This window comes from Rhea americana, unplaced genomic scaffold (genome assembly GCF_003343005.1).
Source record: "Rhea americana isolate MKP2758 unplaced genomic scaffold, rheAme1 scaffold_375, whole genome shotgun sequence".
NCBI classification, from domain to species: domain Eukaryota; kingdom Metazoa; phylum Chordata; class Aves; order Rheiformes; family Rheidae; genus Rhea; species Rhea americana.
Genome location: NW_028186507.1, coordinates 189814 through 202966, shown reverse-complemented (window position 1 = coordinate 202966; position 13153 = coordinate 189814). Strand labels below are relative to the sequence as shown.

General features: G+C 39.3%; 1 protein-coding gene across 3 annotated transcripts; it reads left to right on the top strand.

The window, feature by feature from the left end:
- Positions 1-13: 13 nt before the first annotated feature.
- ATP23 (ATP23 metallopeptidase and ATP synthase assembly factor homolog) lies at positions 14-6950 on the top strand. Of its 3 annotated transcripts, none has more exons than XM_085313053.1 (6): positions 14-202; positions 524-628; positions 733-814; positions 1215-1352; positions 4333-4416; positions 6409-6950. In XM_085313053.1, the coding sequence occupies exons 1-6, from the start codon at positions 69-71 to the stop codon at positions 6610-6612; spliced, it is 747 nt and encodes a 248-aa protein (XP_085169179.1). In that variant the 5' UTR covers positions 14-68; the 3' UTR covers positions 6613-6950. The 3 variants fall into 3 exon arrangements, with proteins under 3 accessions (XP_085169179.1, XP_085169176.1, XP_085169177.1); XM_085313050.1 differs by having other exon boundaries at positions 15-234; positions 583-628; XM_085313051.1 differs by having other exon boundaries at positions 145-234; positions 525-628.
- The last annotated feature ends 6203 nt before the right edge of the window (positions 6951-13153 follow it).

Sequence of the window (13153 nt, the reverse complement as noted above, 5' to 3'; positions counted from 1 at the left end):
TTGGCGGGCCTTGCCGTGCCCTTTGCTCCGTGGCCGGGGACGGTGGCCGGCGCGGGAGGGGGGCGGACATGAAGGCCGGGGTGCCGGCCGAGGAGAAGGCGGCAGGGGAGGAGGATGATTTCGGCTACCGGCTCTTCCCGGACCGCAACAAGAAGCCGCAGGGCTTCTTGGCCCGCAGCCTCTTCACCTTCCACAACAGGTGCCAACTGATGCTGAGGATGACGCTGGACACGAGTAAGGAGGAGGAGAGTGTCTGTGTCTCTGTCTGTCTGTGTCTGTGTGTGTTTTTCATTACAGTGAGGACAAGGAAATAGATGTTAGCCTCAGTATTGGTATTTATTACCAGTAAAATAATGTCGGATGTGGCTTGATTCCTGGATAGCGTTTTGTATCTCTATCATTTCACACAGCTTGAGCTGTACTGATGAGATGTCAGCTACAATGCATTATGGTCAAATACTGCAATATATAAATTTGTATGCATGGTGCTTTTTTTGTGACTCTCTTTTTATTCTTGATTATAGATGACTTTCTGTACAAAAGTTTTGTCTAGAGAAATTGATTGCAGCCATATTTTTCTAGATCCATATGCTCAACTTCTTCTTGAGGCTATGAAGCAATCTGGTTGGTATGTAAACTAAATGATGCTGCTTTGTGCGGTAACATCTGTATTATGTGGGGTCAATAGTCTTAATAAAATTGTCTCCTGTAATGTTTATTTGGGTCTTTTAGCACTGTCTTCAATGACCGGCACTTTTCTTGTGAAAACTGTGATGGCTGTGTCAGTGGAGGTTTTGACTCTGCCACATCTCAGGTAGGAACTAAACTACACATCGTCCTCTTTCAAATAACTGACRGTAAACGTTTTAGCATTTTGTTACTAAGTCAAAAAGGATTTTGCTAATAATAAATTTGCTAAATAAATTTGCTAATACTGATATCTCATTTGAAAACTTAAAAAGAAAGCATGTGTAAGATTTCCAACAGTATGGAGCTAGTATTACTAGTACACTGCAGTGGAATGAGACAGTTGATGTTGAAAAACACTGGTCATTTTTAAAGGTCTAAATGATGAAGGTGATCTCCATAGGGTCTCTGAGGAGTAAGGGAGGTGCTGAAAGTTAGTGTTGCTTAGAGTCAGTAGATAAAGTATGCACCACTAGCAGTRATGATTTATTTTTCTTAAAAAGACTACCTATATTTTTTTTCTACAGATTGTTCTGTGTCAGAACAATATTCGTCACCAATCCCATATGAACCGTGTGGTTACACATGAATTGATTCATGCTTTTGATCACTGTCGTGCACATGTTGACTGGTTCAAAAATGTCAAACACTTAGCATGTTCAGAGGTAAGTTAAAATGCTTCTAACATTGTCACTGTATTACTACTGGTTATTAGGGATGTTTTGTCTTTTAAGGCTTGTGATACTGTCTCCCAATACATCCTCATAGGCAAGCTCAGGAAATGTGGGCTAGATGAGCAGACAGTGAGGTGGATTGAGAACTGGCTGAATAGCAGAGCTCAAAGGGTGGTGCTCAGTGGCGCAAAGTCTAGATGGAGGCCTATAGCTAGTGGTGTCCCCCGGGGGTTACAACTGGGTCTGGTATTGTTCAAATTATTTGTCAGTAGCCTGGGTGAAGTGGCAGAATGCACCTTCTGCAAGTCTGCTGATGATGCAGAGCTAGGAGGAGTGGCTGATGCATCAGAAGGCTGTGCTGCTGTTCAGAGAGACCTGGACAAGCTGGAGAATGGGGCGGAGAGGAACCTCATGAAGTACAACAAGGGAAGTGCAGGGTCCTGCACCAAGAAGGAATAAATGCACCAGTACAGGCTAGGGGCTGACCTGCTGGAAAACAGCCCTGCGGAGAAGGACCTTCTGGTCCTGGTGGACAACAGGGTGACCAAGAGCAAGCAATGTGCTCTTGCAGTCAAGAAGGCCAATGGTCTTCTGGGTTGCATTACCAGCAGGTCGAGGGAGGTGATCATGCCCCTCTACTCGGCCCTAGTGAGGCCACAGCAGGAGTACTGTCTCCAGTTCTGGGCTCCTCTGTACAAGAGACACATGGAACTACTGGAGAGAGTCCAGCATAGGGCTATGCAGATGATTAGAGGGCTGGAGCATCTCTCTTAKRAGGAGAGGCTGYGAGAGCTGGGCCTGTTCAGGCTGGAGAAGAGAAGAATGAAGAGGATCTTATTAATCTATTTAAATATCTGAAGGGAGGGTATCAAGAGGATGGGGCTGGWCTTTTCTCAGTGGTGCCCTGGGATAGAACAAGAAGCAATGGGTACAAACGAAAACACAGGAAGTTCTGTCTGAATACAAGGAAAAACTTCTTTACTGTGAGGGTGACAGAGCAGTGGAACAGGTTGCCCAAAGAGGTTGTAGTGTCTCCTTTCTTGGAGGTATTCAAAAGCCTGACTGGACATGGTCCTGGGCAATGTGCTCTAGGTGACCCTGCTTGAGCAGGGGGGTTGTACTAGATGATCCRCAGAGGTCCCTTCCARTCTCAGCCATTCTGTGATTGTGTGACTCATGTTTAACTGAACATACTGTTACAGGAACTTCATTTGGTTTAATCCAGTTAATATTTTGTCCTTTCTGCCAGGTCAGTCTAGACAGTTTCATACAGAGAACAAGTAATTTGTTTTCACAGATACTAAAAGGTCATTGTCATAGTAAGTAGAATGCTACCGCTGCRAGTGGAACCATAACAAGAAGTGGTTATTGCCAAATGAGAATAGTTAGAGATAAAAAACATTCACATGTGATAGAGTATGTGTAATGTTCTTTTTTCTCTTTCAAATCTATATTCAAATATTTCAAATATTCAGTAGTTATGAAAATAGTACATCAACCTTGTTWTTATTTAGAAATTTTTGTTAGTGATAAACTTATCTTTTCCTATAACATACTTTTTTTTTCCGATTAAGTGTAACCTTAAGTTGCTCATAGTACATTTTGCTGATGACTCCATATCYATTTTAGAGGAGACAGGAATAAGCTACTTGAAAGACTTTGAAAATTGGATACATTATGAGGTGAAGTCAGACCGCTGCATAGGCTGCTAAGGATGCYTCTTATGTATACAACTTGTCTATATTCACATTCTTTTAGTTGTTTCCCCTATGTAATCCTTGTCATTTGACCACATACAGTCTTAGCCTKAATTATAAGGCTAAGACTGTATGTGGTCAAATTAATGTTACAAAACTATATCTTTGTGACTGTGCAAATTAATAAGATTAGGTGACACTTTATGCTTTTTAGAAATAAAATAATAACAAAATCACTTTGCAGTCATTCTTTAGAGAATATATTCAGTTTGAGGCTTGATATGCACAAGTTTCATCTGTAAACAGTAGGTGAGACAACCGACATGACAAACTTGGTAGAGAACAGACCAGACYTCATAAAAATAAATTTTAATCATATTCACCTTGGAAATATTTTGCATTGTCATGTATCATCTTTATCTTTTAATACATATAATTTAGTATCAGTAGTATTATATGATGTCATTAAAGCCATTCTGTATAATTCAAAATTATTATCTGGTTTTTTTTTTGTCTTCTGTATCTGTGCAATGCAGATTAACACATGTAAACCTCAAACATAAAAATAGAGAACATATATAAAACAAGTTTGGCTTGATCTTGCTTTTTTTGAAATTTTTTGTGTACTTCAKCTCTTTTGGTAGTTATTTTCTATAGCTGTGGCATTAATAACTTCTACTCATTCAAATTTTTAATTCTTCCATTTCACTTTTTTCAATATATTAACCTTCATTCTGGTACTTAATTATAGGAAATATAATTTTAGTTACATTTCCCAATTGAGGAGGTACGATGTGGAACAGTTGGCTGACAAAGGAAATTTCAAGGCACAAGAGAAGACGGTTTACAAGGGAATAAAGATATACTCTTTTAAAAAAGTGTCTTTTTCTAAAGCAAGTGGTTGAGCAGATTACTGCTGCTCTGGGTCTTTGAAAGATATCTCGTCTTCCTTCCTGGMTGTTATGTCAGTTTCTCATATAGATAATTTGGGGAGAATCTGTTTCCATATTCCTTTAGTAATTCATATATTTATGATCTTTTCTGCTCATTAGTCTAAGCTTCAGGAATATGCAAAACTTTATCCCTGGAGCTATCTGCAAGTTTTGTGGTAATGTGTTACCATGCATTGGAATTGAGAGGATATAAAAATATTATCTACTTAATAAGTGCAAGTGGTCCTGGGAACATTCTTTACTAGCAGTCACCAGAAAAAAAAAGTTGTTACAGTTTGTTTGACTTTACATTCCTTTTTTTTTTTTTTTCACCCACAATAGATTCGAGCTGCTAATCTCAGTGGAGACTGTACACTGATGAATGAAATAGCCAGATTTAAATTTGGATTAAAGCGACACCATCAGGTAAAGATGGTAGATGTAAAGGTCTATTGATCTGTTATGAGCATTCTTTCTGTTTTTGACCCCTACCTTCTATACTTTGATAGCTGAAAACATTGCAGAAAGAAGTAGATGTCAGTCATTGGTACTCTTGTAAACTTTTATCAGCCCTCTATTTCTCCAAGTCAATTTTATTCTCTCATTTTTGATGCCTGCTATACCTTCCTATCTTTTTGTTTCTCGAGGCCTATCTTGTTTTCCTGTTCTTAAGGTTTTCCCTTAGAAATGTATTCATACTGCCCGRCTTCCATCTAGCATCTATATCAGGCTTCCGCAAATTATGTTTCATTGCTGTTGGATGTTTTTCCTTTTCCTCAGTGCCTCTTTCATTCTTGCCTTTTCTCACAGTGTTTTTCTCTACTCATTTCTCATCCCCAGATTCCTTCTTAAGCCTCTCTACTAAAAGGAAGAGAGAGGAGCTGCAGCTGCAGTTGAAYGGAACACTGATAGCTGCTGACTAATCTGCATCCTCCTCTTACTGCTCTCAGAGAGGAAGGGTCTTGACTGCCAGGAAAAAAAAAAAAAAAGGCGTAAAGAGCTTGATCCTGCTTGTTTTTGTGAGGAAGCTGCAATGAATTTTCTGTACTGTCCTGCAGATAAATGGCAGCTGACTGAGTACTTTGCTGCAATGCAGCAGTCTACTTAAGTTTTCTGTTACTTCCTTTTCCTTTTTTACAGATACAGTGAAAAGGCCACTCCTATAACATTAGGCCATAATYCTGTGTTTCACAGTTTTCCTCATCACTTGCACCTGCAAAGTGAATACATAATGATACYGTTCCCCTTTATGGCTTTTRGTATTTATTGTCCAYACCTTATAACACTAGTGAGTGTTTGCCATGTTCGTTCACAGTTCCATATTTGCAGAGCAGTACAGTGCAGCAATACTGGTAAATATGCAATAGATTTGCTGCTTTCTCTTAACTAAACTTTAATGCTTCRTGATCATTTCTGTCTGCCTTTTCTGTTTTTTCACTGCAACAGAAATAGCTGAATACCTAGTTGTCTTCTAGAGCAGTATCACTGACAACTGAAGAGAACTGAGTGAACGATTAGCATGGTACCACTGAGAATGGAAGAGCACTGAATGAGCAATAAAAAAAARTCTTAAAGGCCAGATTTGAATACAGTTTCTAAAACATCTTTGGCTGCTTTATAGAATACCCTTTTTTGACTCAAAAGCAATAGATTTTTAAATTAAGAGTTTGTTTTCTCATCCCAGCTACTTTTTAATAATTTTGTTAGAAGATGATTAATAAGCACCAARCAAAAACAGTTTTGTCAGGAAATGTCTTACCCACTGTATGATTAAAAGAGTTTGAAAACTGGAAGACAGAGAATGACAAGGGGTCTAAAAACCTAGTGCATTAAGTCTTGTATTAATATATATAGATTTTTTTTATGAGGTTGAGTCCTAAGTATTTGTTSCTTTTTAATCTAGAGCAACAGTGGCCTTGTAGCTGGAGATGTGGTCCACCTTTTTACTACTTTTAGTAGATAAACCATATCAGCAAAGGTTATCATAAAGAAGGGTATCAAAATGAAGGCCAGCAGAGGAATCCATTCCTTTGTCTTATTTTTTGTAGCACTTCAGTTGGAAAAGTGCTAACTGAAATTTGTGTTGGTTTACCTTTTKGACGTACTTTCTCTTGTGTGGAATTCTAAAGTGTACGAATATGTGATACTACAACAAAAGTCAAATTGTATTTTATTTCCTATTAAAGGGAAACACCTTTTCTTACCCAAAGACTTTATGTGCATAATGGAAAACTAAAATACGTAGTTAACATTGGATTGAAGAAAAATGAACTTTATTATAGGCATTGTTTGACTCTTCTATGATACAACATTTTTACATATGTAGTRGGAGTTAATATTTGACAAAATTTGAACAATGTRACTTATTCTAACCTCTCAGATAATGATAAATTTTCTTCATCTATTTCCCACTTTCAGACTTGTGTACGAGACAGAGCTATTCGTTCCATTCTGGCTGTTAGAAAAGTTAGCAAAGAAACGGCAGAAAAAGCTGTGGATGAAGTTTTTGATGCCTGCTTCAATGATCTGGAACCATTTGGAAGAATCCCACACAACAAATCAGATGCAAAACGTGCTTATAAAGACTTTCAGAACCGAGATCGATATAATGCTAATTTGTAAAAGAAAAAACATGAAAAATTATTTTAATATCTGATTATGCCTAGGTTAAGCCTGCGCACACAGCTCTGGTGAAAAGGGCAGTTCTACCAAGTGAATCAGTTCATTTTGTAGACTTTTTCCAGGAGCTAAATTTCGTGGATGTAAACGAAGTAAAGAAGACTATAAACAGTGTGATTCCTCACCTATTATTTCAGCAAGATCATTCAGTGTATCAAATGACTTGGCAAATAAGACCTATTCTGCACAATTTAATGCAATTTAATTGTGCTCAGTAYGATTAGGACTTTGTTTCTATAATTTTGGTCTTTACTGAATAAATCTTTTCATAAATCTTTAAATTTCCATCGTTTTTGATTTGTAGTCATAAACTTGATAATCTTGATCATTCCATTTTCAAAGGTAGGTGCTGAAGTATAGCTTTTTGGGTCTCTTAAATTTTGGATTTATCCTTCGTTGCCTAAACTGCTGCATTTGTCTCTGAAGTTCAGTCTTTCAGCACCTCTGAGATCCTTGGAGACCCAGCCAACTGATAMCAACTGCACAGGTACATCAAGCGCTTTGATTTATTAGGGGTTTAACTGAAAATTCTGTGGCTTAAGCTAAATAAACATAGTGAAGGTGTATTTACCTGATTGGGCCTTACCCAAAAGGTAGGTGTAGGTTACAGTCTTCCTCCTATACTGCACAGCAGATAAGCTGTACAGGGCATCTAGTGATCCAGATCCCCTGTTCATCTGAGGAAAGAGAAGATTACTACTACATCCTATATCTGAGAGAAAAAAATCTTGAATACCATAGCACAAACAAAGATCTAATGTCTTACTCCTCCATTATTTCCAAATACAAACTATTCTAATGATTGTCTCAGATGTGAAATAACCACATTCTCTTCTCTTTCTTGAAATCAGAAGCTCCTCTACTACAGGTATGGGTCACTGACATAATGGAGATGAAGCTCCACAGGAAAAGCTTTGTAGGCATAGATCAGGTAACAGTTGCTGGATCAGGACTCAAGTAGGAAACTTAGTTCCACAAAGGATCAGTTGACACTATATTTGTTGGTGTTGGCTAAGTGCAAAACATCTTAGCCAAATTTTCAACTTAAATGAATCTCGGTGTCTTAAGTTATTTGTGTAGTGGTATTTTCAGGTATTCTRTGTAAAGTAGCTGTTCAAACATACAGAAACACAGAAATGCTGAGGTTAGAAGGGACCTCTGGAGATTGTCTAGTCCAACYACCCTGCACAGAGCAGGGTCAGCTACAGCAGGTTGCTCAGGAACATGTCCAGTCAGTTTTTGAGCATCTCCAAGGATTGAGACCCTGCAACCTCTCTCAGCAAGCTGTTACAGTGTTCAACCACCATTTTTTTTCCTTATGTTTAAAGGGAATTTCCTTTATTTCGCTTTACACTCACTGCCGCTTGTCCTTGCCCTTAGCATCACTGAGAAGAGTCTGGCTCTGTCTTACTCYCCCCRTCAGATATTTATACATATTGAAAAGATCCTCTCCTGAGCCTTCTGTTCTCCAGACTAAACAATCTCACCTCTCTCAGCCTATCCTCATATGAGAGATGCTCCAACTGCTTAATCTTCATGGTCTTTTGCTGGACTTGCTCTAGTAAGTCTRTATCTTCCTTGTACAAGGGAGCTCAGCACTGCACCCAGCACTCCCGATGTAGCCTCACCAGTGCTGAGCAGAGGAGAAGGATCACCTCCTTCTACCTGCTGGTGATACTTTTCCTAATGCTGTCCAGGAGGCTGTTGGCATTCACTGCAAGTGTGTGTTGCTGGTTCGTGTCCAGCTTGGTATCACCAGGATCTGCCTAGACGCTTTCCAGTCAGTCAGCCTCCCATCTAATTAACTCTAGATGGGTTTTTCCTTTCCTAACTCTGTCCATGCACACTCACTGTCTGTATTTCTCCTGGATGACCTGACCATACTTCCACCTCYTGTATGCTTCCTTTTTACATTTGAGTTCTGTCAGAGCCTCTTTGTTCATSCATATAGGCCTCCTGCCACATTTGCTTGACTTCTTGCATGTCACGACAGACCATTCTTGAGTTTGGAGGAGATGATCACTGAAAATCAGCTGCACTCCTGGACCCCTCTTCTCTCCAGAGGTGTATTACATTCTTCCCAGGACTCTGACCTGGCCAAAGTCTGTTCTCCTGAAGTCCAATGTTGACTCCTGGTATTTGTCTTGTTTCCTCCTTTCAGAATCCYGAATTCCACTATCTCATGGTCATTGCRGCAAAGACTGCACTCTAATTCCATCAGCTCTCAGATGACTCATCACCTGACCCTAGGCAGAGCTCCATGTGTTTCYGCTGCTCTCTCATATATATGCCTCAGGCAGTCCTTCCTAAAGACCTATCCCCATCCATGGCAGAACTCCGGTTGCRTAAGCTAATCCACCACATCTCTGTCATCCTAGTGAGATCATAGCCATGCAGCTTCATGCAGGCATTTGAGTCTTCCTGTTTTAGCTTAATTCTTCATAATTCTGCTTTACATCTGCAAGATAGGGCGTTGCTAAAAAGCAAAACAAAACAACTCTCCCCCCAGCATTTTTTAAAAAATGGTTGAATAGTAGAGTCTAGATTAACCCTTTCTTCAGCCAAACACCTAACAAGATACAATGCTACAGATATTAATTCAGTTTAAAAACAAATTTTACATTAGTTCTGTGCTGCAGTTAGATTTGGAGAAGGAACTGTRTAAGTTAAAGTTCAAATTATTTTCACCTATGTTTCAAATGCTCTGCTCCTARCATAGAAGTGACAATGCTGAGTTGATGCCAGGTATCTGCAATGCTGTAGTAAAATTCAGTGCCTTGAACTGTACATAGGACAGCCCACAAGAAATGCCTGAAAGAGATAAATCTGAAATGCCTCTGAGCTGTTGAGTGTAGATGTCTGGGTGAGACTGGCACTGCCAGAGTGAATYTTGTCAGGACAAGTTATCTAGTCACTTCAGCATGGGTGTCCYGGATATGGCTAAAGAGTCCACATGAACTTGGGAACATTCTCACTAGGCAGTTTGCCTGCCAGCCCTCTGGAGATTTGAAAAGTTTAGAAAATATAGATGGGAATTGCTTTATTCACTCACCATCAGTGTCAGATAACCATCCTAGTCATGTTTAATTTATCACTGTAGATGTAGTTAGTTACACAGTATCTGGAGCCTGAGTCCTAAGCTAAAGAATCTGCCAATCATATTTTGTTCACACYGAATTCACTCAAGCAAAAGAAAAAAACACCCTCTGTTCTGTTACTTGTTGAGTTCAAACTACTTGGAAATAGCAGCAGAATGCCACCTGCTACCTGAATGGGCTTAGATGACATGTAAGGTTGCTATGCAAATTTATAGTGTGAACTCGGAGCCTAGGCTCAGTCTTTTGGAAGAGTAGCTACGTAGATAAACACATTTTATTTGCTGCCTGTTTAATGTAAAATGTGTAAATAGTCTTGGGAGACCYGAGCTCCCAGGTCTGCTAGCTCAAGTTCCTCGCTCACCCACTCCCGAGAGAATGTCCCTGTCATAGAGTTATAATTTGATGTTCCTGTTCTTGCTTTTCTTGGCCCTGTGCATTCTGCTTTCTTGGATTCTTTCTCCAAGCAAGATTTGTGGAAAGAAAGCAAGAGAAACTGAATGAGAGTGGATATGACTACGCTATAAATGTGTTGGAAGAAGGAATTATTTAAATAATGGTACAGGGTCAAACTGTTATAAATTGGTCATGATTAATTTAAATAAGAAATTACAAGATGGCATCTGAAGACTAAAAGCATTCTTAATATGATAGTGGACAAGGAACATGCATTATTTATACAGAGAATGAAAAGTTTATGAAACGGGAYGATCCTAAAATGAGAAAAGTTAAGCTCTTGAGTATTCCAAAAATGTTTAACTAGATTGTTGTGATTCACATTACTTTGCATTTTATTTCTGTTATATTAATCCTATATTTCAGGATTTCTGCTAGCTTTTGCATAATTCATGAAGGAAAGGATTAGTCTTTGCTTCTTTCTTCTYCTCCACCCCTAAAGTTCTAGTTCTTCGTTTCTGTCCCCTGCATCACTGGGGAGGCAACAGTAATAGGCTTGAGTTAGGATGAGATGATGGATTTAAGGTCTTAAACTCTTTTAGTGCCAGGTTAGTGCATTTTACTCATATGCTCAAGGTTAAACTAGTGACAAAATCTGGGATCAGAAAGGAAATTTTCCTTTAGTAACATGAGAGAGATCATTGGTTTTTCTTGTGCCTTGCTTGTGCCTTGCCTTTACTGACTAGAACAATGCTCTGAAGGCTTAAAACAGAAATACTGCAGTTACTGTAGCTGTCCTAYTGAAGTAGTGAGAAGCTGAATACTRTGTGTATAGGGAAGCAATTGGATACTGTACTAAGAACAGGCTGTCTGTGAGCCATTAAAGGACTAGCTAAGGTCTACACAAGACAGTTGTGACACTGAGTGGAGGTGTTGATGTAGCATGAAAGGAACATGCAGTGCTACTGCTGGTTGGTGTTTACATGCATGCTTAGCATATGAGCGAAGCACATAAAGTGCATGATGCAAGATCATATTTGAGGATAAACAGTGTGATAAAATGTATAAGGACCTAACTAAATACATATAATAAGGAACTATTGCTTGTATTCTTTGGGTTCAAGCTGATGAACTGCTGGACACTATTTTGTGCTGATCAGTCACTAATAAATAGTTCTATGTTTGCTGCCTACTATTACTGCTCTGAAAAAAGAGGCCTGTGATAGCGTGATAAGCTGTGATAGTGGCAAGGGTGGTTGAGTGGGGCTCTCAGAAATGAGATCTGAGATGAGCTTTGGAGCAGTCAATTAGGTCAAGTTTAGGTGCAAGATGAGCTATACACTGGGGTGTTAACTGGGAGTTAGGTTTTCTGGGCCAAYAGTAGCCCCTGGGACAGTGTGGCCAGCGGAAAAGGCAGATCTGGAAGAAGCAGCTATCAGATAGCATCACAGAATTACCCATGAATTCCCTCGGACATATTTCTTTTTTTTTGCAGGGATGAAGATCACTGACATGACCTTGACACTTTCTCTTCTTCAGCTGTAGCACAGCTGCAACACAGGCTTCTTTAATTGTAGATCTGAAGCTTATCAGCAATGGGAAACCTTATATACCTTCTGTCATTCATGCTCTCAACTGCTGCTCATGTTCTTCTTGTCTCTGGTGGTAGAGGACTGGCTATAGCAATCAGTGCTGTCTTTTCCTGGTCTGTGTCCTTCTGTGTTTTGTGACAACTGATTTGTCGGTATATGAAGCTTCCTCAGGGGATACCATGTGCTGGATTTGACTGGTGTAGGCAACAGGCTTACTGGTGGGACTTGAGCAGGAGTAAGGTACTGATCTGCTCAGTCAGAGGAAGGTCTGGACATGCATAGAAGATTTTAAGTGACCAACAAACTCTCAAGCTAGAACAAGCTCCTCTCTAGCTCCTCCAAGGTACCTCCAGAGTTAGACAGAATCTGAAGGGGCTTTTGATAAACTGCAGGTTTTGGCTCCTACAGTCTACCTACAGCCTATTTTAGATGCCTACGATCTTTGAACCTGATCTTAATTCTGTAATTCCCCATGATGTAATTCTGTTATGTAATTGTCTCAGTTGCAAGGTGCCTGCACCTACAGGCCTCACTGAAGGATGAGTTGCATTAACAGGACAACAGAAAAGGCAATAATTTCCTCTGTCACCCAAGCAGATCCAGTGGTGTGCTGTCATTTCCTGAACAGAAAAAAAAAAAAAAACTTTGAGAATATTCAGACATAAGCACTGTCCTCACAGAGGACCAAAGGAACACATCCAAAGAGTCTCTAAGAGATTTTATCAAATGGTCTGACTTGTTCTGTTCATGCTAGGTTAAGTGAGGAATGCCCCTCTATTCCCATAGGTAGCATAATACACAGTACAATTGCTTCTGGGGTTACTCATTAGTGCAGATCCCTCAGAAATGCATCCTCGTTGTCTTGGAAAAAATACCATCTTGCCCAAGATTCCCCAAACCTATATTTTTAATAGTTTTGTGGAATTTCACATGGAGATTTCATAATCTTATTTTCTCAGCATAATTCCGTCAGTGACTGACATAATCTCATGGCTGAATATCCAGCAGGAAAAGAAGGGATATAATACCCTACATACCTATGGAGAAAATTACACATTGAATTCTAAGCTTCCCATCTTTGATCTACCTAGACCTTCTCATTTTTTAAAATCCCCTGTGGATCAGAGATGCCTTGGAACAGCATAATCTTGTGTGTTAATATTCCCTTAACCTTTACTTCTTCTCAAATCCCCAATTTAGTCAGCATGATGTATGATGCTGAATTTTTCATGTTTCTAACGTATATTCAGGCATATATTCCTTCTTTTCATTATACCTTATTAAGTATACCTTTTTAAATATAGTTCTGATTTAATGAATGTGTATGTGTTTTGTATTTACATTGCTTTTTGACTCATACATTGATTGAATATTTACAGTTGCCTACTATCTGGGATAAGC